At 39.8% G+C, this 27,817-nt stretch overlaps 1 protein-coding gene and 1 pseudogene across 1 annotated transcript in view; both read left to right on the top strand.

The window, feature by feature from the left end:
* Window positions 1–8,711: 8,711 nt before the first annotated feature.
* The window catches only part of LOC119522319 (nuclear RNA export factor 1-like), a 35,975-nt gene continuing 16,869 nt past the window's right edge, over window positions 8,712–27,817 (top strand). Inside the window, exons 1-17 of the mRNA XM_037820867.1 lie at window positions 8,712–8,786; window positions 9,389–9,472; window positions 9,578–9,682; window positions 9,793–9,873; window positions 9,984–10,053; window positions 10,206–10,294; window positions 10,387–10,565; window positions 10,894–11,232; window positions 12,654–12,690; window positions 13,090–13,158; window positions 13,245–13,300; window positions 13,449–13,556; window positions 13,677–13,732; window positions 13,843–13,958; window positions 14,055–14,097; window positions 14,685–14,757; window positions 15,313–15,495. Of these exons, the coding sequence (XP_037676795.1) occupies window positions 8,712–8,786; window positions 9,389–9,472; window positions 9,578–9,682; window positions 9,793–9,873; window positions 9,984–10,053; window positions 10,206–10,294; window positions 10,387–10,565; window positions 10,894–11,232; window positions 12,654–12,690; window positions 13,090–13,158; window positions 13,245–13,300; window positions 13,449–13,556; window positions 13,677–13,732; window positions 13,843–13,958; window positions 14,055–14,097; window positions 14,685–14,757; window positions 15,313–15,495 (1,763 nt within the window). The remainder of the gene's footprint in view (window positions 8,787–9,388; window positions 9,473–9,577; window positions 9,683–9,792; window positions 9,874–9,983; window positions 10,054–10,205; window positions 10,295–10,386; window positions 10,566–10,893; window positions 11,233–12,653; window positions 12,691–13,089; window positions 13,159–13,244; window positions 13,301–13,448; window positions 13,557–13,676; window positions 13,733–13,842; window positions 13,959–14,054; window positions 14,098–14,684; window positions 14,758–15,312; window positions 15,496–27,817) is intronic.
* On the top strand, window positions 23,421–27,155 carry LOC119523253 (annotated as a pseudogene).

The following is a 27,817-nucleotide window of genomic DNA, read 5'->3' as shown; positions in this document are numbered from 1 at the left end:
CAGGCATTTGATGCTGAAAGATGACAGAATGTTCAGCAAGATTGATTGTATACATACAGAAATAGATAGCATAATACTGTGTGATGGTAGCACATTATTGTAAGTACACTGAACAAAAATGTCCGTGAGTAAGGCTGAAAGAGGTGGAATAGGGGAATGTATGACACCAGAGGTAAAGATAGATGATGAAGACTGGGACTGTATAATGGCAAAAACTGGAGTGCCCAATGACTGTTACTAAGTGTACAAATATAAAAATGTTCTCACATGTGGGAGAACAAATGAATGTCAACCACGCAAAGTGTTGACAAAGGGATGGTATTGGGGAAAAAACATAATCAAAGCAAACTGGAGTCTGTGGTTGGCAGTGGCATTGTAGTGTGCTTCCATCGAATGTAGCAAAGGCAATATACCAAAGTTAGATCTGTATGAGAGGGGGATATAGGGGAGGGCTACGGGATTCTAGGTGGTGGTGTTGTTTTCTGTCCTTACTAATATATTGTATTGTATGACACTTTATTTTTTTTTATTTTTATCTTTTTTATTATTCACCAAAAAAAACCACTTTTTCCTAATAATCAATATGTTCAAGTGCTCACTGTGGTGATAAATGTACAACTATGTGATGATGTCATGAACAACTGATTGTACACTGTGGGTAATTGTATATTGTATGAATATATCTCTATAAAATTGTAGGAAAAAATATAAATAGGGGTAAAAGTGCTAGAGAAAACATGGAGAGAAGGATGTACCTATTTACTGTTGATGAGGAGGCAGAATGGTGTAGCCTTTTTGGAGGTCACTGTGGTGGTACCACAAGAAGCGAAGTATGTGGGGGCCATGATGTCCTACAGCCTCATTATGGGGTATGTACTTGGAAGATCCGAGAGCGGAGACATGAATGGACATTTGCACACTGATGTTTATGGAGGCAATATTCATGATTTGCAGTGGGTGGCGGTGTCCTAAGGGTACACTGACTGAGGAACAGAATGGTGAACTGTGATGTATGCATACAATGGAATATTGAGAAACTATGAGAAGGAGTGAAGTTGCGAGACACACAAGGAGATGAATGGATCCTGTAGACAGCATTTCGAATGAAGTATGCCAGAAATAAAGGCAAACTCTATAATGCCTCATCAATATGGACTAACTACAATGTGTAAATTCAGAATTGAATCTTAGAGCACAGCCTAACGGAAATGATTATTGTAATGGTCCCTAGATTGTAAGCTCTTACAGCAGTCAAATCTATTCCTGAATTGTAACAGCTATCTCCAAACTCTGAGATGGTGATCCCTTAGTGTATAACCTGATTGGTCTCTGGAACATTGGGTCTCTCTCTGACACCTGAAACTCAGAGCTAGAGCTCGGCAGCACACAGCAACTGTTAAAAAAAAAAAAAAGCTGAGAAAGAGCCCAGACTTCAATTAGAGATATGAATGAAGCAGATCTGGTTAATACTAGGGCCAATTGGGCTAAAGGGTAAAGATTGAAACTGACTGTGTGTTAAAACTTCAACTTCCATGTGAGACCAAGGGAAGAGATATTTATTTGGTGCAGGATCTATATTTTCTAAACAATATAACTTCTACAGTCAGTTTGTTCAAACACCACAATTACATGGAACTTTGAATAGGAAGTGAGCTCTGGTAGGTCTGCATAAGTTAGAGTGAAATAGCAAGACATCCCAAAGTAATTTGGGTGGAAAATAAAAATACATATTCGGGGCCCCCCTGAGGAGCTGGGGAAGGATGTGGAGGTGTTGGACTTCCTCATCTGGATTGTTGCTGATGTTCTCACAAACACTGGGGACTGATGGCTTGATATGCTGAGCTCTCTGTCTTGGGGCTTGCCCCTATGAAGCTTGTTACTGCAAAGGAGAAGCTAAGACTGTCTGCAATTGTGTCTAAGAGTCTCACCCTGAGTGCCTCTTTGTTGCTCAGATGTGGTCCTCTCTCTCTCTCTCTAACTAAGCCACCTTGGCAGGTGATCTCATTGCCCTCCCCACTATGTGAGACCTGACTCCCAGGGATGTAAATCTCCCTGGCAACACAGGATATGTCTCCCAGGGATGAATCTGGACCTGGCATCGTGGGATTGAGAACATCTTCTTGACCAAAAGGGGGATGTGAAATGAAATGAAATAAAGCTTCAGTGGCTGAGAGATTTCAAATGGAGTCGAGAGGTCGCTCTGGTGAACATCCTTACACAGTATATAGATAACACTTTTTAAGTTTTAATATATTGGAATAGCTAGAAGTAAATACCTGAAACTTCCAAACTCCAACCCAGTATCCTTGATGCTTGAAGACGATTGTATAACAATGTAGATTACAAAGGGTGACAGTATGATTGTGAAAGCCTTGTGGATTGCACTCCCTTTATCCAGTGTATGGATGAATGAGTAGATAAATGGGGACAAAAGCTAAATGAAAAATAGGGTGGGATGGGGGGATGACTTGGGTGTTCTTTTTTATTTTTGTTTTTTATTCTTATTCTGATTCTTTCTGGTAAAGAAAATGTTCAAAAATATATTGGGGTGATGAATGCACAACTACATGATGGTACTGTGAATAGTTGATTGTACACCATGGATGATTGTATGGTATGTGAATATAGCACAATAAAACTGAATTAAAAAAAATAAAGTATGTCAGAGATTAAAAAGAGCCTTTTTATTGTATCTATAGAACAATAAATATTTCTTTGGAAAGAATAAATACGCCAATAAAACAATTATTTTTAGAGAAAAATTGATTAATTTTTTTCTAATTTGAACCCAGTATTTGTCCTTTCCAGTTAAATTTGATTCTTACCGGATTTAAATCTTTAGCATTGAGTGATATTTTCACAGTTGTAAAATTGCTTTTGATCCATTTAAAACCTTCCACGTTCTTGGGTCTGTTTCTGAGCTTTGCATTCAGTTTCACTAATACCTTTTGTCAGTTTTTTTTTCCTACAGTACTAGTCAATATGGTGGATTAAAGATGGCCACAAACTCTTTTGCCAATCCCTTCATTAAGAGATGGAGTCTCTCCCTTCCAATCAGTATTGGCCCTATGATGACAACTAGCACCAACTTCCAGCCATGTTCCCCATTCTCCTTTGTAATCTCTCCCTTGTGTCTATGACCCACTCCCCAGATCCCAAAATCTATCTTGTGAATCAATTATACTATTTCCCTTGATTTGAAAAAATATCTGAACATCTGCCTTTCTGTTTTATATTGCTTGAATACATACATACAGACACATGCATACACACACGTATACACCACACATACACACACTCACATATGCATAGTTGAGACACATACATGCGCATTATTTTTGTGATGAAATTCCCAACCCAGAATTTTCTACAGTGTTATAGAATTTTATCTGCTATTTTTGCTGATTTCAAAATTAATATATTTGCTTCAAAAATAAATGCAGTGCAGAAAAGTGTATTTATTAGATAAAATTTTCTTTCATAATTTTATGTAACTACATGTCCATCCTTAGTAATATAGTTTATATTCTCCAGATATGTTTCTGTGTGTATAGTAAAAGATAGGTACATTCATATGAGCATAAATATGCTTCAAAATTTGGAATAAAATATGTATATACTATTCTTCAATATGTTTTATATACACACATTTATATAATTGATTTTTTATTTCTTTAATTTTTATATGCTTATGATGCCTAGTTCTTTGAATTATTTCATTGTAGACTTTGAACAATGCTATTTTAGGTAATCAGATTTATTTATATAAAAGAATACTAAACATTTACCTATAAAATATGTTAAAAATATTTTTTCCAGTAATCTGTTTCTTTATATGTGGCATTTTTGTTTGAGATAGACAAGATCTTTTGTAACTTCCCTTCAATTTATCTAATAAATTTGTATCATTGTTAAAAACTTCTCCAGGGTCAAACATCTAATTTTAAATTCCCCTGTTGTCTATGCCATGTCCACATAGTAAACAACCACACCTTTTGGGGTTGAAGATGTTGGTAGAGATGAAATCTCATCCATAGACCTAGAGTTCTGGATATAGGGTCATAGGGATTGGCCTGTCCTGGAGGTGGTGTTTAGGGCCCAGGAGGAAGCACAGGAAAGGTGGCTCTGCAGAGGAAGTTAAGTGAACACTTACAGAGTTACTTTAAAAGAGGCACTTTACATGGTATCTTCTTGATGCCAAACATGTATTCAATTATTATCCCCATTAATCACAAATGTAAAATTAGGTCTAACATTTTTCCATTGTGTCTTGAAGCCTTCAAGTCTTTGAATGTTAGAATCTGAAGTAGTCTGGTATTCAATGCAACACTAGGCATTGTTAAACTTTTTCTGTCATGAGTTGAATTATTTTTAAATAAAAAATCAATGAAAAAACACAATTTCTTGACTAACAAAGGAAAAAAATTAAAAGTGTGAAAAGCTTTAATAAATATTTGTAAACAATATTAGCTTTATGGTAACATGTGTGACCATCAAGAACTTTTCCTAATTGGTAGAGTGGGACATGAGCTATGAACCAATAAGTTACCTAAAAAGCAAAATATTTCTTCAACAAACATCTGAAGAGATGCTGAAGCACATTAGCTGAAGAAACAAAAATCCAGAGACATAATAAGTGAAAATGCCAATGTGCAGAAAACTATTCAGGAGACTGAAAATTTTTGAAAGAATATACATACTATCAAAGAAAAAAAAACCTCCATTGGACAATGTTAAACAAGCAAGGATGACTTTATTCAAGGGATGCTATAACAGGAGAGAGAGTAGAACTTAACTCTGTCAAAACAAAGGACAACAAGCTTTTTAAGGGCTGCTAATGGGTTGGAAGAAAAGCACAGCAGGGCAGTAAAGGGGGTTGATCACTGGGGTGGGTGAGTAACTTACTGAGGTTGCAATTAGAAAGACTTGGTTCCACTGAGATGGGTGACAGGGTTTACTGAGGTTGTTAATGGGACCGGTTGGTTCTGTAGGTTTTCCTTTGCGATAATTAGGGCACCTGTAGTCTGTAAGGGTTGGGAGAGAGGAGGGAGATAAGGAACCACGTAATTGGGTGCCGGAGTAGCATAAAGGCCAAGGTGAGAGGGAGAGGGGAGGGGGAGGTAGGGGGCAAGAATGCTATTTAGAATAGTTAAGGCCTGAAGTTGTCTTTTTTCTGAACAATCCCAATAAAAATTAAAAAGAAAAAAAAAAAAGCCCTTGCCAGGAAATGCCAAGGTGGGACAAGATTTGGGTTGCTACTTGAATCTATGCTCCCAGAATTGCAATTCTAAGACCCCAAATAAATGCCTTTATTGCCTTGCAGCTTAATTTGTTATTTCTCAGTTGATAGTCAAGAGAAAGAAAAACAGTGTTAATCAATGCACAAAAAATACAAATATTTTAAGGTAGGTAAATACATTAAGTAAAGAGAAACACACCTGGAAAACATGTACCAATCTATATATATTAGATACCTGTAAGGAGAGGCAGAATGATTTCATTTTCTAAGTATATATTTTTAGTGTTTAATGTTTTGCAGTTAGGCAAATTTATTGAGAAAATCACTTGAAATATCTATTAACCAATTGAAAAATGTTCACACCATACTGTTTAATTTTAAAAAGAGTACAACTCTTGACTTGAAAGTTTACCTGTATATGTTTACCTGTATATGTACATGTATATGTATATGTATATGTATATTTTACACTCCCCTCACCCCAAATGATCACACACTTTCATGTGGAGTTTTCTCTTCAGTTCACTTATGAGCTGAACTTCCTTTCTCAGTGCACAGACATCCAGGAAGGGATTGCTGCCAAAAGTTGGAAAATTCCAGAATGTTCTGGCAGATGCACTGGAGCTCAGGCCCCTCCCTCACCCCTTCCCTTCAAAGCTACAATTTTGACTCTAACCACCAGGGGGGCATCTATCTACACTGATTACAGGTGTGTTTATAGTTTTGTTTGTTTTTAAAGAAAAGGCATGGCTTTTTTTCCTACTCTCATTCCAATGACCCACCAAACTCTGTTTGCTATTTCCTTCATACTTTAGGTGATGAATCTCTGAGCTGGTGTTGTTTCCTGACAGATGACTATTTTCAGATTGTTCTGTTACCTTTGCCTTTAAGAACACCCCATACATTGCAACTTTAGTTTATGAAAGCCATGCATGGCAAGATCATGTCCATTTGACAGAACTCAGTTCCAGTCCCTGTATTTCCATGTAGCATTTGAATTACCCAAGACAAACTCCTATATTACACTAAACCTCAGCAACCTCAGAGAGGGCAAAGACTGTTGATTCTGAAGATCAGAGTTCCTTTGTGAGGAATTCATGAAGAGATACAACGTAACACGGTAGAGCCTGGCCCAGAACAGTTCCCTGGGTTTGTAGCTACAAGACCTGGGACCCACTTCTGCAGGGTTGGCTCCTTTGGAAACAGCTCCCTGGATGTTAGGCTGGTAGCAAACTTAGGGGGCAGTAAGAACAGGAAGTTCAGTCTCCTCTTCCCCCTGGGCTCCCCTCTCTACACCCTTGGGGTAGGCACTTTCTGTGAGGACTCCATCTTGTTCCTGTGGCCCTGACAGGGCTGTCTGGAGTCTGCTCTAACAGCCTCCTTTCAGCCTCTCTCGACCTGCCTTAACCCCCTGGCTCCAGATCCTGTAGATTCCCCCACAAACACTCTGTGAGGACGGTGGTGACAGGTTTCTGCCCGCAGGCCACACCACGGGTGAGTTGGTCAGTGCCCCAGGGCCTCAGACTCAGGCTTCCACATGGCAGGGGTTCTGGGCCCCTCACGGGACACCCAGGGGACCCCCTTTTAGTTGGGGGGTGGCAGTGAGGGCCCAGCCTGGCTTTTCCACTCTCCTGAGGTTGTGGGCCGAGGGTCCCTGACACCCCTGTCATGGTTGCACCTGGAAAACCTCCCTTCCTGTGGCTGTGGTCATGGCTGAGGTAAAATTGTCCCCCTGGTTGAGGGGAAAGGCCTGATTCTCTCACGTGATTCTCTCAGGCCCAGGGTTGGGTGATGTGGAGGGCCACTTGGGGTGGAGGGTGTTGGAAACTAAGGTTTTGAGGATTCATACTGGAGGTGGGGGAGGGCCAGGAAACCCACCATTGCCCCTGAAGCCTCGCTCCAACCATTCAGGGTAGGGTGAAATGCCAACCATTCAGGTAGAAAGAAACGTAGCGAGGCTTGCTTTGTGGCCAATGTATGATCTATTCTGGAATGTTCCACGTGTACTTGTGTGCATCGTTCTATGTCAGTTAAGTAAATTTTATTTACTTAAATCATCTCTATTTAACTGCTTTTTTGTCTGGCTGTTCATCTGTCATTCAGTGAAGTATGCTAAAATATCCCACTGTGACTGTAGATTTGTCCATTTCTCCACTTACTTCTGTCGATTTTTGCTGTGTATATTTCTGCTCTGTTAAGAGGTTTATACAAATTTCAAATTGTTTTATTAATACCTTCTTTTTGAATTGAACCTTTTATCATTATTAAATCTCTTTTCTCTAGTAATGCTTTTCCTAAAAGTATATTTTTTTGTCTTATGAATATAGTTATACCAGCTTGATTTCTTTCATCACTTTTGGAAACTTTTCAACCATGATCTCTTCAAATACTGCTTCTCTGCTGTTCTCTCCCCTTCCTTCCAGGGTTCTAATTAAACATATATCTGTTAAATTTTCCCTCCCCTCTCTTTCATGATCCTCATCATTTTCTCTTGCAGGCTTCATTTTGGATGTTTTCTTCAGACCTATCTTTCAATTCTCCAGTTCTCAGTTCAGCTGGGGAACTTACCTCTTACCCTTGAAACACAACACAAAACTTTTAAAGGTTAGATTTTATGATTCCACCAGAGCTGAGGAAGGAGGTGAGGGTTAGACACACAAAGTATCTTGTCTCAAGTTACTCAAATTGAGAAGGCAGAGCAGGGACTAACATCCCAGAATGGACCCTCTGCCCAAGCTCCTCCCACTGTGCTTGCTCTCTCATAAGCTGTGAATGCTCCCCACCTTTCCCTCTCATCTCTCAGGAAATGAAACCACAGTGGAGACTTCCACCCTTTTTGGTGCTGGGCTATATTTCTTTTTAGATCATAAAACTCAGTGATAGTTCTTAATTAGTCATAATATTATCCCAGGACATTGTTTTTTTTTGTATCATATCATTGAAATATATTCTACCTTGTTTTTGTTTGTTTGCTTTTTTGTTGCTGTTGTTTTCAATTTTAGAGCACAATGATCAAGTTAGTGCCTTTCAAAAAAGAGCAAGATATCAGAATATTCACCTAGGGAGACTTGGTGAGATAGCTGAACAAGGCAGTGCTGGCATTCATCCTTCATCCCACCAGGGGCAACATGGAGACACAGCAATGAGTGATGTCCACCTAGGCCCACAAGTAAAACAGTAAGTGACCTGTCAGCATGGCATTACCAGCCGGTGGAATATGTTACCCCATAGATAACTGTATCATTTTTTTCCTTCTCTACAACCTGGCAGAATGAGGAACACTAGGACCAGATCAAGGGTTCATCAAACTTTATTGTAAACCTGGTATCAGTAGGGCAAGGATGTGTAGACTTTCTTAGCATTCATGGACTGCTTCCTTCTTTTCACTTCTTACAGCTCTCCCTATGCCATTCGACCTTACCGTAGGAGAGGCAAGTGGCATTATAGAGACCATATCCATGCTAATATGGACATGAGGAGAGAGAAAATTCCTCCAAGGAGAGAAATGGAGCAGGATAGAACCCAGGGGGGCTGGTTCAAGATCACAGTGAGTGTCTTGGCAAAATGTACGGAATGTGTGTGGCGGGGGCAGATCAGACGGAATCGTGTTCTCATTCTAGGTACTTTGTTGTGGGCAGGAGGAGTTGGCAATCTGTCTTTATTACTAGGAGTTTACATCCTCAATCATCTAAGGGAAGGTTCAGAGAAGCAATAAAAGGGAACAATCCAACTGCAGGAGGGCTGGGCAGAGGTTTTCTAAAGGCAAAGTTGGAAAGTGCTGCCAAGGAGTTGGATCAACTCCACATCTGATGCTTCAGTTTGGCTCAAGTTGAGTGAGTGTGGTGGGGGAGGGGGAGAATAAGGGGCAGGCAGCGTTTGCAATAGGTAAGATTACCTGGAACCTTATAAAAAGAAAATCACCTTGAACATTTTCAGTTTATTATTTGGGGAAAATGATTTGAAAGGAAAGAAAAGGAAATTACAGAATCCATGTAAGATGCAGAAAAGAGAAATCATATCTATGGTCCCTTCTTTAGAAAGTCATTTAAAGTTGGATTTTGAAAAAAGTCTGAAAGAAACACTTGGTTTGTTATATTTTCTAGAATTCATTTCACATTATCACTCTCCTCTTATATCTTTCACTCTTAGATTCCGGTCGGCATAAAATATGACAAGACATGGCTGCTAAATTTGATCCAGAATGAATGCAGTGTCCCCTTCACCCCGGTTGATGTAAGAGAGGACAGGGAGGATGAGGTGACACAGGACAGGTAGAGGGAGTCATAGAGCAGGGACTGTTTCCTCATAGTCTATTTCTCTTGTCTCCTCTCCCTGTAGTTTCACTATGAAAACATGCAGGCCCAGTTCTTTGTTGCGAATGCCAGTGCTGCCTCTGCACTGAAGAATAGCAACTTCAAAATCTGGGACCAGCAGAATGAAAAGGTATATTTCAAGGCATCAGGCCTGGCTGGTAAAGAAATGAGCAGGTCACAGGTAAAGTCTTAGGCATTAGGGTTGCTGCTGCTTACCCAGTCTGTTTTGCTTCCCTGCAGATATCTATCTTCGTGATCCCTTCTGCTATACCTGACTCTGTGCAGAAGAAACTGAAGTCAGAAAAGAAAGAGCAACTAAAGGTAATGCAGACTCAAGAAACAGTGTGTGCCTACACTCAGACTGAACTTTTCTTCCCCACTGATTGGCCCCTCAACCTCAGAGCCTCTGACCCCCATCTCTACCTCTGCAGCAGACCATGAACAAACAACATGATGTTTCCCAGAAAGCCCTTGAATGCCAGAGACTCCACTCAGACCCAGGTATAACTGACAACAGTAATGCTAGGACAGGCAAGGGCAAAGGAGGCTTCCTGAAGGAAGGGTTACAAGGAATTTAGGGAGGAGTTGGTGCTGGGGCTAGTTCGGCTGAGCCCTTCTCAGCCCTCTGATTGTCTCTTTTTGGCTTCCTAAAGACTTGATGACCCATGATATGGAAATAGCAATGAACCCTAGAAAAGACATGGCTGCCTCCCTGCAGGTTCATGAAGAGAACATGCCCAAGGTAAGGCCTTAGGCCAAATGCTGGGATTGAAAGCAAGGGTGGGACAGAAGGGGTGGAGGGCAGCTGTGTCTCAGGTTCTTTCATCATCTTAGCTTTTGACATTGAACTCCAGTAACAATAAACCACAAAAACCAGAAAGCCTGTCTGACACTATGCAAAGGGCCCACAACATCAAGAACATGAACTTCTCAACAAGTGAGGTGAGAAGCAGGAGACAGATCATGTTTGAAGGGAGGGTGCTAGGGCTCAGCAGGCTGATGGCAAGAGGCAGGTAAGGAGATTTGTGGGAAAAGGTGGTTATGGGTACAGGGCTCTCCAGACATTCTTTCCCTTGTCTATATTTTTCTCCCCATAATTACATTTGCAGTCTGCAAGACAGGTGGACAAAGTAAAAGAGCTGGAGTCAGAAAGGATGTGTGCAGACAGAAAGACCTTGTGCACCATCTTCCCAGATAAGTCGACCAACTTAAGGTCAGTTGTACCCTCTGTCACTTCCTGGGAGCCTGAGCTACCTGACAGTGTGCATCTGCAGGAGGGGGCAGCCCTTATCCTCTGGGAGGACCATGTGTTGTGCCCACTCCTCTCTCTGTGTCCCTCAGCTGTGCTTTGATCTTCTTGCCTTCCTGTTGCCTGCTCACCTGGCCCCACTGGGGCTGGAGTCTGTTTCCCACCTCTCCACACCCGGCCTTCTCTAGCAAGCACTCCCATGAGTGTGCTAGAGGAGGTGGGGCTCCCCCTTCCATGCGAGGGCCAGGGGTGTTCATCCTCGAGCCAGATCCTGGTGCCCTGGATGGAGAAGTGTCTTCTGGCCCGTGGGCTCCCGCTGAGAAAGGCCTTCCTGCCTCTGTGCTGAGATGGGGCTTCCCTCCCCTGGCCTGTGATGGGCCCTCTTTCCCTGGCTTCAAGGGAGTCCCCCACCTGTCCCAGGCTGAGATGGGGTCTGTCCTGCACTGTGGTGATGGTTGAGGCCCCAGGACGACTGCTGTAATGACATCTCCTCCAATGTCCTCTGGCCCAATGCCAGGAGCTGGGGCTTCCTGGAGAGGAACCTGGGTTCCCTGAGTCCCTGAGAGGTGGGCCACTGCCAGCAAGCAGAGGGCAGCCCAAGGCAGGTGCCAAGTGAGGAAGGCAGAGGGGCAGAGGTGGAGGAGGAGACAGGAGGACAGCCCTCTGAGGGGCACTGCCCCTTCCCCACTCCCCACATCACAGGTTCCTGCTCATCCTTCAGGGGAACACTGGGGAGCCCGAGGCAGGTGGGAATCCTCGGGCATGGGACCAACTAAGACAAGCACAGTGGCACAGGGGCCATCAGGAGATAATGTGGTGATCATAGGAGGTGGCCAGACACCCTCAACCCCATGCTGTGCGGGGGCCTGGCCCTTTACTTCTTCTGGGGAAGGGCTCCTGCCCCCAGGGCTGCTCCTTTCCCATGCCCGGCTCACACAGGGAAAGATCACACGGGTGGCAAAGCCTCAAATGCTGGGCCCAGCCCAACAAGGGCATGTTTTCCATTCCTTCCTCAGGCCCCAGGGCCAGCCAGGGGCAGAGGAAAGGGATGCATCAGGGGAGCCATTTCCCCTTTCTTCTCTCTTTTCTTCCCTCTCTACCACCACTGTGGTAGAGCGCCTTTCCTTTTCCTTTCCTTTGCTTTCCCTTCCTTCTTTGCTGTCACCTCTCCTATATCTCTCCCAGCTCTGCCTCCCTTACCATCACTTCCTTTGCTGCCCTCATCCCCCGCCTGTGTCATTCCCTCTCTGCCTCCTGAGCCCTGCCCCACACTCCTCCCTGCCCCAGCATCCTGGGCCATCATCCCTGGGGTCTCTGCCAGGGCCAGGCATGGCCGAATACTGGACACCTGGTGAAGTCACCAAGCCCTTGGTCTTACTGCATTCCCTCCTCCCTCCAGAGCCTTCCCTGGGAACTTGAGGAAAGGAAGGGAGCTAGGGAGTGGAAGGAACCCCTGGAGACTGGACTCCAAATGCTGCTTCCTGTGGCCCTGGAGATGGGAATCAGGGCAGACCATGCTGGTGCTGCCCAGGAGGAAGGAGAGGGAGGGAGACAATGAGAGACAGGGAGAGAGAGGAGAGAGAGAGAGAAATATTGAGAGAGAGAGAGAGAGATTGAGAGAGAGAAGGAATGAGGGTGAGAGGAGTGTTGATAGAGGTAGACAGAGTCTGTCTTTAAGATTCAGCAGAGAGTATGGACCCATAATCCAAGGCCTTAGAGGCTGGCTGGGGTGAGGAGTGTCATGGGATTACTAGATGGCCATAACTCGCTATTTATGGTGTTAGTGTTAGCTCAAAGAGGCAGCACAATGCTGAACTGTCAATCACTTCTTTCTATTTTTTGTTTTGAACAGTGCTATCCGGGATTGTTTCCCTAAATTGTTACACCTAGTAAGTGCATACTTCCATCATTGTCTCTCTTACTATCATTTACTTCACTCCTGTCCTCAAGCACTTTGGGACTATCCTAGGTTACACTTTTGCCTCTGACCTTTAGCTATTTTAGGAAACATGTGCTCCCAACAAAGACATGGCTATTCCCTCTGAAAAAATATCCATTGTCACTCACATACACACACACACACACACACACACACACGTGTTGCATAAAATAATAAGGGCTTCTGGGACACCCTGCGGAAGAACCTGACTGTAGTCTTGTTCAGAGAATTTCCATGTCCATTTCACACTTGACCCTGGACTCTAACTCTCTCTCCCAGTCCTGTTCATCTCACTGCTTATCCAGTGCCACCTCCCTGGTCTGCACTGCTGACTCCTTTATTTCCCCAGGATGGCAAGGAGTTACCATCACCAATACTTATTGACACTGAAGTCCCTGAGATCATACAACCCTGCAAGGTAAGGAGAAAGGACAAAGCAATTGTTGATATGTTACAAGGGAGGCTTTGTCAGCTGCAGAATCCTAGGGTATCTTTTGGTTCCAGGAAAGCTATAAAGGATCTGAGACCCTAAAGAGTTTGGTCCTGCAATTCCTACTTCAGTAAGTACTCCTGGGACACAGAGGCAGGGGAAGGCTTAGATGGGACAAGCCATTCCAAGCACAAACCTGCTCATGGAGAGGAGTGGCTTTTAACAGTCCTGAGGGGCTGAGACCACAGAGATAGCTTGTCCTCCTTGTTTCCTTATAGGTATTACTTGATCTATGACTATGGAGACCGACAGGGCCTCCTTGGTGTGTACCACAAAGAGGCTTGCTTCTCCCTGACCACTCCCTTCATGTCCCAGGACACAGCCCCGTGAGTATCACAGCACAGATTCTGGATGTGGGCCATGTGGCTCCCCAGAAGACACAGGCCAGCTCCTGGCAGTGTCCAGCATGGCTGGACCACAACCTTCCATTCCTCTTTTTCTCTTAGAAGCAGCTTGAGTGAGTACCTCGAGGTCAGCAGAAATTTGAAGCTCAAGGACTCTGGTGAGCATGTGATGGGGGAAGATGGGGATGGAAAAGGGGGTGTGAAGGGTCAGTCATGGGAGCCAGGGAGGGTGTGGCAGCCCCTCACCTTTGCTTCTTCTCCCCCACAGACCTGCGTGTTCGGCTGCTGAAGCACACAAAACATGACATTGTCGCCTCCCTCAGTGTGTTGCCCAAAACTCAGCATGACCTTGGCTCCTTCGTAGTGGACATGTGCATCCAGACGGTGAGCACCTACTTCCTCTCTCACTGTGGCCAAGAAAGCCTGAAATGGATAGGGAGGTTCAGTTGAATCCTAAGAACCTGAATTCTTCCTTTTCAGAAAACAATGCTCTGCTTTTCTGTGAATGGTGTGTTCAAGGAAGGTGGGTTTGTGTAAAGCCATTTCCCCAGATCCCCCAGTGCTCACTCCTCCTGGCTGATCTCCCTCTCAGAATTCTCCCAGCATCACTGATCCTACACCTTCTTTTCCACTTCCCTCTGTGTTCTCCCGCCCCCACTCTTCCTCTAAACCATCCTTGTTCACATACGACCATGCCTGTCTGCCCTTACACACCGCAGGAGTTAGGGGCACAGGCTGTGGAGTTTGATGGCTCCCGTCCTATGTCTTTGCTCTGCAACCTGGACTGGTTACTTAACCTCTCAGGTTCTTCTGCAAATGGGATTAATAATACCCATCTCCTGGGCTGCTGTGAAAAATGAATCAATTGAATTGTGAAGTGTTTGCACAAGACCGATTACATGTAGAGGCCCTATCATTGGTTGCTGATTGTTCCTCTTGTTGGCCTCTCCATCCCCAATACCCCTTCTGGCTCCCAGTGGTCAACTGTCCCCATCTGGCTTCATTCAGGGTTCCACATGAGTATCAAGTAAGACTCTGACTGGGGAACACCGCCTGTGAGCATGTAAACCATGCTCAACTCTAAGAGGGTATTGTTTATTGTCTTTGAAGTGGAAGGAAAGTCTCAGGGTTCTGTTCGTGCCTTCACCCAGACCTTCATCTTGACTTCTGGCAGCAATTCTGGGTAAGTGCTGTTTTGTGGGTGCCATGTGGAAACACCCATTCCATCCTGGGGCTATTGGTGTAGGAATGTGATTGTTCTGTCCTCAGGGTTTTCTCAAAATTGTGGAAAGTCAAATTGCAGACCCAAGGATCAATCTAACCCAGTAGTTAAGAGCATGGGCTCTGGATTTGAAAGACCAGGTTCTCTTCCCGACCCCAGCACCCACTAGCTTTGTGATCCTGGTCAAGTTACATGACCTGTGTGTGACTTGGGATTTTCCTTTGAAAATGGAGATTAGTGTACCCACTTTCTTGAGCTGTTGTGAAGGGTAAATATGGGTGTAAAACTGTCCCTGGCTTGTGGGTAAACCTGCAAATCTAGTGAAACTGATAGACAATCTCTGCAAACATAGGTTTTGTGAGAGGGGCAAAGGATATCTGTCAAGGAATATGGGAGGTAAGCAGAGTAGGGGTATGGAAAGAATCTGGTTGCTGAGTGGCAGTGGGAGCAGGATCATTGTTGGAAGACGTAGGATTGTCCATCTATCCAGTTTTCTTTGGGGCCATTTTTCTTCAGTTTATGCATCATGAATAATGAGATGATTGTGAGAAATGCCAGCACCAAAGAGACCCAAAGAGCTTTCTCCATCACAGTGCCCACACCCTCCTCCAGTTGCCTGCCCACCCTCTCCCAGGAGCAGCAGGAAATGGTGCAGGCTTTATCCATCCAATCTGGGAAGAACCACGAGTATTCTCAGAAGTAAGTGCTGGGAGTCTGTTCTGATAAGGGTGAGTTGGGAGGAATGGGGGTTTGAATAATGGAGACTCACAGGTAATTCTAAAAAATAACTATTTTGATTTTTGCTCCCAAAAGAATGCACCCATGAAAAACACATATTGATTTTATACTGATATATGTAAATATTTTTAAACAATATAAGGTTCAGATGACATGATCTTGTATATAGAGAATCCTAAGGAATCCAATTTTAGAAACTAGTAGAATTAATAAACAAGTTTAGCAAAGTTTCAGGATACAAAATTGATATGCAAAAATCAAGTGTATGGGAGAAATATTTGGAAACCATATATCTAATATAGGTTTAATATCAGAATACATAAATAACTCCTACAACTCAACAACAAAAAGATAAACAGCCCATTATAAAAATGGGCAGAGGACTTGAATAGATATTTCTCTAAAGAAGAGACAGAAATGGTCAATAAGCACATATAAAGGTGCTCAACATCATCAGTCTTTAGGGAAATACAACTCAAAACCACATAAAGATACCAACCACTTCACAAACGAGTGGATGTATTATTAAAAAAAAAAAAAACAGAAAATGACAAGTATAGGTGAGGATGCAGAGAAATTAGAATCCTTGTACATTGTCAATGGAAATGTAAAATGATGGTTTCAGAGTGGAAAACAGTTTTGCAGTTTCTCAGAAAGTTAAGTATAGAATAACCATATGACCCATCAATTCCTTGTCTAGGAATATAACCAAAAGAATTGAAAGCAGGTACTAAGACAGATTTTTGTACCTCAGTGTTCCTAGCAGCATTATTCACAATAGCAAAAATTTCAAAACAACCCAAGTCTATCAAGAGATAACTAGATAAACAAAATGTGGTATATGCCTACAATTGAATATTATTCAACCATATAAAGGAGGGAAGTTCTGATACATGGATGAATCTTGAACACACCGTGTTGAATGAAATAAGCCAGGCACAAAAGGACAAATATTCTATGATTGTACCTATACGAAATACCTAGAATACGCAAATCCATAGCGACAAAAAGTAGATTACATGTTACCAGGGGCCACGGATCGGGGGATGAGGAGCTATTGCTTAACGAATACAGAGCTTTTGTTCAGTATGTTGAAAAAGTTTGGGTAATGAATGATGATGACTGTAGCATAACATCGTGAATGTAATTAATACCACTGAATTATATACTTGAAAGTTGTTAAAATTGGAAATTTTATGTTGTATATACGTTATCACTGTAATTTTTTATTTTTTATTTTATTTTTTAAAGCAGTTTTATTGAGATATATTTGCATACCATACAATTCATCCCAAGATTGTAATCAATGACTTTTAGTGTAATCACAGAGTTGTGCATTCATCACCACAATCAATTTTAGAACATTTTCATTACTCCAAAAAAGAAAAATCATACCACTTAGTAGTCACCTCACAATCCCTCTATCTTCCCCCAACCCTGGATAACCACTAATCTAAATGTCTTTATAACTTTATTTATATTTCCATTTTATATAAATGGAATCATATAATATATAGTACTTTGTGTCTAGTTTTTTTCACTTAGTATAATGTTTTTTTAAAAAAATTTTTTTTTAATTAGAGAGGTTGTAGGTTTACAGAAAAGTCATGTAAAAAATAGAACATTCCATTATACCCCACTATTGTTGACACTTTCTATTAGTATAGTTCCTTTGTTACAATTGATGAAAGAATATTAAAATATTACTGTTAACTGTAATCCATAGTTTACATTAGGTGTATTTTTCCCATATACCACCCTATTATTAACACCGTGTATTAGTATCATACATTTGTTAGGATTCATGAAAGAACATTATTATATTTGCATTATTAACCCCAGTCTGTTGTCCACAATAAGGTTCACTGTGTTATACAGTCCTGTTTTATCTTCTAATTTTCCTTCTAGTAACACACATGACCCAAAATGTCCCCTTTCAACCACATTCACCAACGTAATTCAGCATTGTTAATTACACTCTCAATAATGTGCTACTATCAAAACTATCTATTTCTAAACATTTACTATCAAGCTAAATAGAAATTCTGCACAAATTAAGCATCAGCTCCCCCCTTTCTCTACCCCCACTCTATCCCCTGGTAATCTGTATTCTAGATCTAACTCTATGAGTTTGCCTATTATAATTAATTCATATCAGTGAGATATACAACATTTCTCCTTTTGTCTCTGGCTTATTTCACTCAACATAATGTCTCCAAGATTCACCCATGTTGTCACATGCATCAGGACTTCATTCCTTCTTATAGCTGAATAATATTCCATCATACACATATACCACATTTTGTTTATCCATTCATTGGTTAGTGGACATTTGGGTTGCTTCCATCTTTTGGCAATTGTCAATGATGCCACTATGAACATTAGTGTGCAAATGTCTTTTTGAGTCCTGGCTCTCAGTTCTTCTGTGTATATACCTAGCAGCAGGATTGCCAGACCAAATGACAATTCTATATTTAGATTCCTGAGGGATCACCAAACTGTCTTCCACGGCAGCGGCACCATTTTACATTCCCATCAGCAGTGAATGAGTGTTCCTATTTCTCCACCTTCTAGTAGGTGTGAAATGATATCTCCTTGTGGTTTTGAATTGAATTTCCTTAATAGCTGGTGATGTTGAACACCTTTTCATGTGCTTTTTAGCTATTTGTATTTCCTCTTTGGAAAAATGTCCCTTCAAGTCTTTTGCCCAATTTTTAATTGGGTTGTTTGTCTTTTTTGTTGAGTTATTTTCTCCCATTGGGTAGGTTGCCTTTTCACTCTCTTGACAAAGTCCTTTGATGTTCAAAAGTTTTTAATTTTGATGAGATCCCATTTAGTTATTTTTTCTTTTTTATTCTTTTTATTTATTTATTTATTATATTATTCATTATATTACATAAATATTGTATAAATAATATATTTATATTTTATTATATATTTTTATTTACTTATTATATTATCTTTTATTATTATTTTTTCTTTTGTTGCTTCTGCTTTGGGTATAAAGTCTAAGAAACCATTGTGTAACACAAGATATTGAAGATGCTTCCCTACATTTTCTTCTAGGACTTTTCTGGCCCTAGTTCTTATACTTAGGTCTTTGATCCATTTTGAGTTAATTTTTTTATAAGGTATGAGATAGGCATCTTTTATCATTCTTTTGCATATGGATATCCAATTCTCCCAGCACCATTGTTGAAGAGACTATTCTGTCCCAGTTGAGTGGACTTGGCAGCCTTGTCAATAACCAATTGTCCACAGATGTGAGGGTCTATTTTTGAACCCTCAATTTAGTTCCATTGGTCAATATATTGATCTTTATGCCAGTGCCATGCTGTTTTGATCACGGTAGTCTTGTAATATGCTTTAAAGTAAGGAAGTGTGAGTTCTCCATCTTCCTTCTTCATTTTCACGATGTTTTTGTCTCTTCAGGGCTCTTTATCCTTCCAGATAAATTTGATAATTAGCTTTTCCTTTTCTACAATGTAGGCTGCTGGAATTCTGATTGGGATTGCTTTGAATCTGTAAATCAATTTGGGTAGAATTTACGTCTGAAAGATATTTAATCTTCCAATCCATGAACACAGAATACCCTTCCATTTATTTAGGTCTTCTTTGATTTCTTTTAGCAATGTTCTGTACTTTTTTGAATACAGGTCCTTTACATCCTTGGTTACATTTATTCCTAGATATTTGATTCTTTTAGTTGTTATTGTAAAGGGAATTTTTTCTTGATTTCCTCCTCAGATGTTCATTACAAATGTATGGGAGAACTGATATTTGCTTGTTGTTCTTGTATCCCACCACTTTGCTGAACTTGTTATTAGCCCTTTTAGCTTTGTTGTAAATTTTTCGGGACTTTCTATGTATAGAATCGTGTCATCTGAAATTAGTGAAAGTTTTCCTTCTTTTCCAATTTGGATGCCTTTTTTTCTTTTACTTGCCTATTTGCTCTAGCTAGGACTTATAGCACAATGTTGAATAACAGTGATGAGAGTGGGCATCCCTGTCTTGTTCCAGATTTAGAGGGAAAGCTTTCAGTCTTTCACCAATACAACACAATTGTATTTCAAGAAATTAACAATTTGAAAATGATTTGTATTAAAAATTCTTTTCACAATAGCATCAAAAAGGATAACATGGACCAACTTTAACAAAAGAGATGCACAACTTATATTTTGAAACCTATAAAATATTGTAATAAGTTAAAGAAGACCAAAATAAATGAAAACACATCCATGTTCATGGATTGGAAGACTTAACATACTTCCAAATTTATCTACACATTCAACACAATCTTTATCAAAATCCCTGCTAGCCTATTTGCATAAATCCATAAGCTGATATTAAAATTCATATGGAAATGCTATGGACTCAAAATAAACAAAACAACCTTGATAAAAAGAATGAAGTTGAGCATTCATAATTCCAATTCCAAAACTTATCACAAAGCTACATAATCATACTGTATGGTACTGGCATATGGATAAATACATAAGTGAATGGAATGGAATAGAAAGCCCACAAATACACCATATATTTGTGGTCATTTGATTTTCCACCAGGGTGCCAAACAAATTCGGTGGGGAAAAATTAATCTTTTCAACAAAATGTTGCTGAACAGTTGAATATCCACATGCAAAAGAATGAATGTTCATCCCTACCTCACACCATGTACAAAAACTGACTCAAAATGAATTGAAGATCTAAAAAAGCCAAAAATAAACAACTCTTAGAAGAAAACATGGGGTAAATCTTTGTGATTTAGAATTAAGCAATAATTTCTTAAATATGACACCAAAACACAAGTAACCAAAGAAAAAGTAGATAAATTGGATTTCATAAAAATTAAAAGCTTTTTTTGCATCAAAAGATACTATCATGAAAGTGACAAGATAATCCACAGAATAGAAGAAAATATTTTCAAATCATAAATCTGATAGCAGTCTGCTATTGAAAATATATGAAGAATTCTTATGACTCAACAATCCAAAGACAAATACAGGCATACCTCAGAGATATTGTGTGCTCAGTTCAAGACAACTGCAATAAAGCAAATATCACAATAAAGCAAGTAACACAAAATTTTTTGGTTTGCCAGTGCACATCAAAGTTATGCATACACTATACTGTAGTCTAGTGTTCAATAACATTATGTCTAAAAAGCAATGTACATCTCTTAATTTAAAATACTTTATTGCAAGGAGTGATGTCATCAATATGGCAATGTAAGACATCCCCTGGAAAAGTCTTCCCTCAGAATCAGCTAATAAAAGGACAAATCCCACTAGCTTAGAACATTGTAGGGCTGTAAAAAGTGGAGAAAGACTCCACAAATGCTGAATAGAAGATAAAGAAAAATAACCTACAAAAGCAGGTAGGAAATTTCAGTCCTGGACCCACTGATCCATATTCCCTCCCACTCAATCAGTCCTGCAAAGCTTGGGATTCATACAGAGGCAGTGGCCAGGGTTGCTCCTCCTGTGCACAAAAACTGTAGAGCCACTCACAGCAGCAAATTAGAACCCCATGCATATCCAGGCACAGAAACCCAACTCCATAGAGATCCAGGGCAGAACACAAATTGCTAAGTCTTGCTGCATACAAAAGGGCCCCCAGGGGGAAGAGAGAGGGAGAGAATGTGACAGAACTGTGGGCAACAGGTGCACTTATTAAATCCAGATTCCACTGGCTGGACTACTCAAACACAAAATGAACTTTTCTGGAGTGATCCTCCTTTTCTGGATTGACTCCACAAGGCTCTCACATGCAGGATACCATAACAGGGAAGAAACCAGAGGCAGACAGCCTAACAGGAAAAACAGGGGAGGTTAAACTGAACTGCAATTAGACAGGAGGGTCCCATATCTGAAAAGTGACAGGGAAAGGGAGTACTGAGTAAGGGGGAAGAATTAAACAAGTCAAAGGATTTGGGGAGAAAATTCTACATAAAAACAAACAAACAGATCAAGAATACCAGAGAAGGAACAGAGAAATGGAAGCATTCTCCTGGAGGTGAAGCAATTGATCAGAAAATGCAATCTTAAAAATTATACCATATATCCAGGCTAAGAATCAGATGAAGAAGAGCTGACAAAATCTGAACAGTTAAACATGGGCTGCTCTAAAGGTCTAGAATAAGTTGGGACCAAGCATCAAAGAAGAGTCTTAACATGAATCCAATTAACAATAAAACCCTAGGAAAGAGGGAAAAACTGACCTTCAGAGTTAACTAATCAAGATAAGCAGAGGCCAAGATATCAAAAAATTATAAATCAAACTAAGATACAGAAAGATATGGCTCAGTCAATGGAACAAATTAAAACTTAAGATGGACAAGCATTTGGAATAACTAATCAAAGAAGGTCAAAAAAATCTAAATTAATTCAAGGAGATGAAGTAATTATGGCTAAGCAATAAAGGGTATTAATAAGACAATGTATGAGCATAAAGAAGAATTTGAAAGTATTAAGAGAAACAGGGCAGAAATTAGGGGGATGAAAGGCACAATAACAGAGATTAAGAACACGTTAGAGACCTACAACAGCAGATTTGAACAGGCAGAAGAAAGAATCAGTGAACTAGAAGACAGGTCAATCAAAATCATACAGGAAGAACAGATATAGAGAAAAGAATTTTAAAAATGAGCATTGTCTTATGAATTTGACTGACAGAACAAAGCATACAAACATGTACATCATGGGCAGGGTCTCAGGTATTTGAATGACAGCACAAAACATACAAATATATACATCCCAGGTATCCCAGAAGAAGAAGAAAAGGTAAAAGGGACAGAAAAAACATTTGCAGAAATAATGATCAAATTTTCCCAACTCTTATGAAAGACTTAAATATAAATGTTCAAGAAGGGCAATGTAGTTCAAACAAAATAATTCATAATAGACTTATTCCAAGACACATACTAGTCAGAATATCAAATTCCAAAGATAAATAGAGAATTCTGAAAGCAGCAAGAGAAAAGCAATGCACCACATACAAGGGATCCTCAATAAGACTAAAATCTGATTTCTCATCAGAAACCATGGAGGTAAGAAGGCAGTGGTATGATATATTTAAGGTACTGAAAGAGAAAAACTGCCAGCCAAGAATTCTTTATCTGGTAAAACTGTCCTTCAAAAATGAGGAGGAGTTTAAAATATTCAAAGATTATCAGAAACTGAGAGAGTTCAACAAGAGACCTGCCATGCAAGAATTACTAAAGGGAGTTCTGCAGGTTGAAAGGAAAAGACAGGAAAGAGTGGCATGGAGTAGTATGAAGAAATGAAGATAATCAGTAAGGGTAACTAAAATGGCAAATGCTAAACCCAACAGTATTGTAACCTCAATGCACAACTCTACTCTTTAATTCCTATAACAGTCAGAATACAACTGAACAAGAAGGCATATTTCTGGATAACAGATGTACAAAATATAAAGGTGCAATGTGGGATAAAAACAACATAAAGAGGGAAAACAGAAGGATATGGGAGCAGAGAATGTGTATGCTATTGAACCTAAGTTGGAATCTTTTCAAATTAATAGGTTATAGATGTAGGTTGTACAATGTAAACCCAAGGGTAAGCGAAAAGGAAGAATTTGTAAAATATGGAGAGCAGAAATGAGAAAGGAATCAGTCATATACATCACAAAAGATCAACTATACAGAAAAAGAGAAACAAAAGAAAGATATGTCATATAAAACCAAAGTACAAAATGGCTGAAATAAGTACTGCCTTTACAGTAATAACAATGAATATTAAATGGATTAAACCCCCCAAACAAAAGACACAGGTTGGCAAAATTGATAAAATAGTGTGATCTAATTTTATGTTGTTTACAAGAGACTCCCCTTAGACCAAAGTCAAAAATAGATTGAGGGGGTCAAAATGGCGGGCCACCCTGCTGTTGCAGCATCAGGCCGGTGGCTGGATGGTATTCGAAAATGGTATTATAATGCTGCAGGGTTCAATAAATTGGGGTTAATGAGAGATGATACAATAGCTGAGAATGAAGATGTAAAAGAGGCCATAAGAAGGCTTCCTGAGAACCTCTATAACAGGGTGTTTCGCATTAAGAGAGCACTCGACCTGAGCATGAGATGGTAGACCCTTGCCTAAACAGCAGTGGAAATAATATGAGGAGGATAAATTGTATCTTGAACCATATCTGAAAGAAGTTATTTGGGAAAGAAAAGCGAGAGAAGAATAGGCAAAAAATAATCATGTGATGGAAATGTGGGTGCAGCTGTCCCCAAAGTATTTTTATGAAGTTGGTAAAACCTAAAATGTACAATTTAAGAACTATCTGGGCTACAAATATATCACTTTAAACAAATACCAATTGTAATCATTGTTGGGAGTTTTTGAATTTAAACTTTATAAAAATCTTAACTACTGATTTCACTTTTTTGTTATAAATCTTTCCAAACCTCTAAGCTAACGTTTAGTTAGTGTTTAATTGCTTCCTGGGGCTGAGAGAGAACAATTTAATCAGTTCTCACTGGTTGGATAACCTCAATTTACTGAAGGATATAATGTTATACCAAGTAGAATAGTCACCTTTATATTGCCTTTGTAGGTTAGTAAGATGCTTGGAAGCCAGCCCCATAAGGGCCTAACTTGCAGGTATGAAATGGAGCAATAAGCAAGTGCCAATACTTGATTTCAACTGAAATAAATAGAGCAGTCCAGCAGACTGGCTTTCTTACTTCATGAGTCTTCAGTAGAATGAAAAGAGAAAGGATTCACTTCCCAGTTTGCTAAGATTGGAAACCAACCCAAGTTCAACCCTCTTCAACCACAGGCCTTCCAAATATTTGATTTTGCATCCTACCAAAAAATAAATCATATACACAGCCCCAATATAAAGTTGTATAAATTGTATGTATGTACTCCTGTGTTAATATGTATATTGGAAAGAAAAAAGTAGACATTAGAAAAATAAATAAAAATATAAAGACAACTTATACTTTCTCCCCTATTTGAGTGACTTGTCCGCTCTCAAAACTATTATTTAAAAAAACAAAACAACTATTGTTATAAAGTATATTGTAAGGACTGAATATGAGTAATAGTTAAAAGTTTTAAGGTTTTAGGTTGAGTACCTTGAATATAAACTAGAACTATTTGATAATATCCTTCCCACTCCTAAATTCTGAAGTGCTTTCTTTGGTGAGAATGAAAAGGATGGAAGCACAGCAAGCAGGGAAGGAATTCTGTGGAACCCACAGTGGTCCACAACAAGTCTTGAGATCTTACCTTAAGGGACAAAACAGACTAAGAAAAACAAGTTTTAGATTATATTTTTAAATCTTAAAGAATCAAAAGTGTATATGTGTATTTAGCAGGTGTGCATATGTATATGTGTAAAACACCCCCCCCAAAAGATGTAATGTGAAGTTCCACATTTGTTATCTTTGAGTTACAACATAATCATAAAGGGAGTCTTTTAAAATTTTTGTGAAAGCATTTGAAAACCTCATTAAATTCTGTAAGGGCAGAAAAAAAAAAAAATAGATTGAAAGTGAAAGGATGGAAAAGGATATTCTATGCAAATAGTAACCAAAAAAGAACTGGGGTAGCTAAGCAAATATCAGATAAAATAGACATTCAGTCAAAAGCTGTTAAAAGAGATGAAGAAGGACACTATGTATTAAGGAAAAGGCAATCCACCAAGAAGAAATAACAATCACAAATATTTATGCATCTGAGCACAGTGCCTCAAAATGCATGAGGCAGATACTGGCAAAACTGAAGGGAGAAATAGACACCTCTACAATAATAGATGGAGACTCTACACCACTCTCATCAATAGATAGAACATCTAGATGGAAGATCAATAAGGAAACAGTGAACTTGAATAATATGATAAAAGAACTAGAACTGACAGACATATACAGAACATAGAAACCCCAAACAGCAGGATACATGTTCCTCTCAAGTGCATATGGATCATTCTACAAGAGAGACCACATGTTGAGTCACAAAATAAGTCTCAATAAATGTAAAAAGATTGTTCCTATATTTAGAATTTCCCAAAAAATCTACAACAAAGCTACTAGAGCTAATAAATGAATTCAGCAAAGTGGAGGGGTACAAGATCAACACACAGAAATCAGTAGTGTTTCTATACACTAGAAATGTGCAAGCTGAAGAGGAAATCAAGAAAAAATTCCATTTACAGTAGTATCAAAAAGGAGCAAATATCTTGGAATAAATTTATCCAAGGCTGCAAAGGTTGTGTACACAGAAAACTACAAAACATTGCCAAAAGAATAAGGATTTTCTCAGGAAAGTAAAATGACAACCTACCCAATGGAAGAGATATTTGGAAGCCACATATCTGATTAAGGGTTTAATATCTGGAATATAAAAAGAAATCCTTCAACTTAACAAAAAGACAAACAACCCAATTGAAAAATGGGCAAAAGCCTTGAATAGACATTTCTCCAAGGAAGATATACAAATGGCCAGAAAGCACATGACAACATGCTCACCATCATTAGCTACTAGGGAAATGCAAATTAAAACCACAAAAAGATAACATTTCATACTCACTAGAATGGCTATTATGAAAAACAAAACAAATTACATGTATTGGAGAGGATGAGGAAAAATAGGAACACTCAGTCATTGTCGGTGGGATTGTATAATGTTGCAGCCACTGTGGAAGATAGTTTGTCAATTCCTCAGAGACTTAAGTATAGAATTACCATATGATCTGGCATTCCCACTTCTAGAAATATACTCAAGAGATTTGAAAGCAGAGACTCAAACAGATATTAGCACACCAGTGTTCATGGTGGCATTATTCACAATTGCCAAAAGATGGAAGCAACCCAAGTGCCCATCAACCGACGAATGGATAAATGAAATGTGGCACACACATACAATGGACTATTATTAAACTGTGAAAAGGAATGGAGTTCTGATACCTGTGACAACATGGCTGAACCTTGAAGACATCATGTTGAGTGACATAAGGCAGGCAGAAAGGGACAAATATTGATTGAGCTCACTGATATGAAATAATTAGAATTAGCAAACTCAAAGTCAGAATCTAGAATATAGGTTACCAGGACTTAGGGTGTGGGAAGGGAATGGTGAGTTAATGCTGAAATTGTACAGAGTTTCTGTTTTGGTTAATTGTAAAGCTTTAATAATGGTTGCAGATGGTGGTAGCACAACATTGTGTTGTGATTAACAGCAATGAATTTCATATTTGAATGTGGTTAAAAGGGGAAGTTCTAGGTTGTATATATGTTACTAGAATCAAAATTTTAAGCAAACAAACAGGACTGTACAACACAAACACTGAACCCTATTGTAGATGATGTGCTATAGTTGATAGCATAATTATTAAAAAGTGTTCTTTCATGAATTGCAACAAATATACCACACTAGAGCAAGGTGTTGATAATAGGGTGGTATTCTAATTTGAGTGGATATTGTTTACCATGACGAATTGTACCTGGCTGTCAAAGCTTTACCTGGGTCAGTTCTGCCATTTTTGGTCATCCTGGCTTTCCATCTGCCCAGGTTTCTCGATTTACTGATGACTGGATTTCCTCCAGAATCATGGGTTTCTTGAGTGACTTCCGCAAACAGCAAAGCAGCTTATAGGGCACAGGCCTGCTCTGGAAGTACTTCTACGGTTAAATGTTTTGGAGAAAAGGTTATTTGTGCATTTAATTTGGCTAGTAAATCTCATCCTAGCAGAGGCACTGGACATTCAGGTGCATATAGAAGACTGTTTTCGGTTTTCACTCCCAATTTGACTTTCTAATGGTTTCAGAAAGGGCCGGTGGACACTCTTCCCTGATACACCGGTTATGGCTACTGTTTCGGTTGAAATTGAGCTTTGCTTTTTATTTGGTACCAAATAAGTTGCACCAGTATCAACGAGAAAGCCAATTAATTGTTTTTCCCCCGGTATGGGAAACTGAGAGGGCAGAACAGTCTCCCAGAAGAGCCCCTGGGTCCCTTCATTCTAAGTCACTGTCGGCGGTGCCCTGTTGTGGCATCTGGAGTTTGGGTATCCCAGCCTCCCCGCCCACCCTGGAAACTGGTCCCAGGGTCACCTGGGACAAACCTTTTCCAGTTCTCTTCCTCTTTGCAATAAGCATGTTGACTAGAACCTAGGTTCCTTGGACTGGCTAGGTTTCTACATGGTTGCTGTGGGCCCCAGAGTCTTACTTTCTCAATTCTTGGTCTATGGTTACTGTATTTGATAACAGCTCCAATTAAGGCAGCTTGCCATTTTAGGTACCTGTTTCCTTAACCTG

Source organism: Choloepus didactylus, chromosome X, assembly GCF_015220235.1.
Source record: "Choloepus didactylus isolate mChoDid1 chromosome X, mChoDid1.pri, whole genome shotgun sequence".
In the NCBI taxonomy this organism is placed as follows: domain Eukaryota; kingdom Metazoa; phylum Chordata; class Mammalia; order Pilosa; family Megalonychidae; genus Choloepus; species Choloepus didactylus.
The sequence above is the reverse complement of the archived record's forward strand: the minus strand, read 5'-3'. Positions and strand labels throughout refer to the sequence as shown.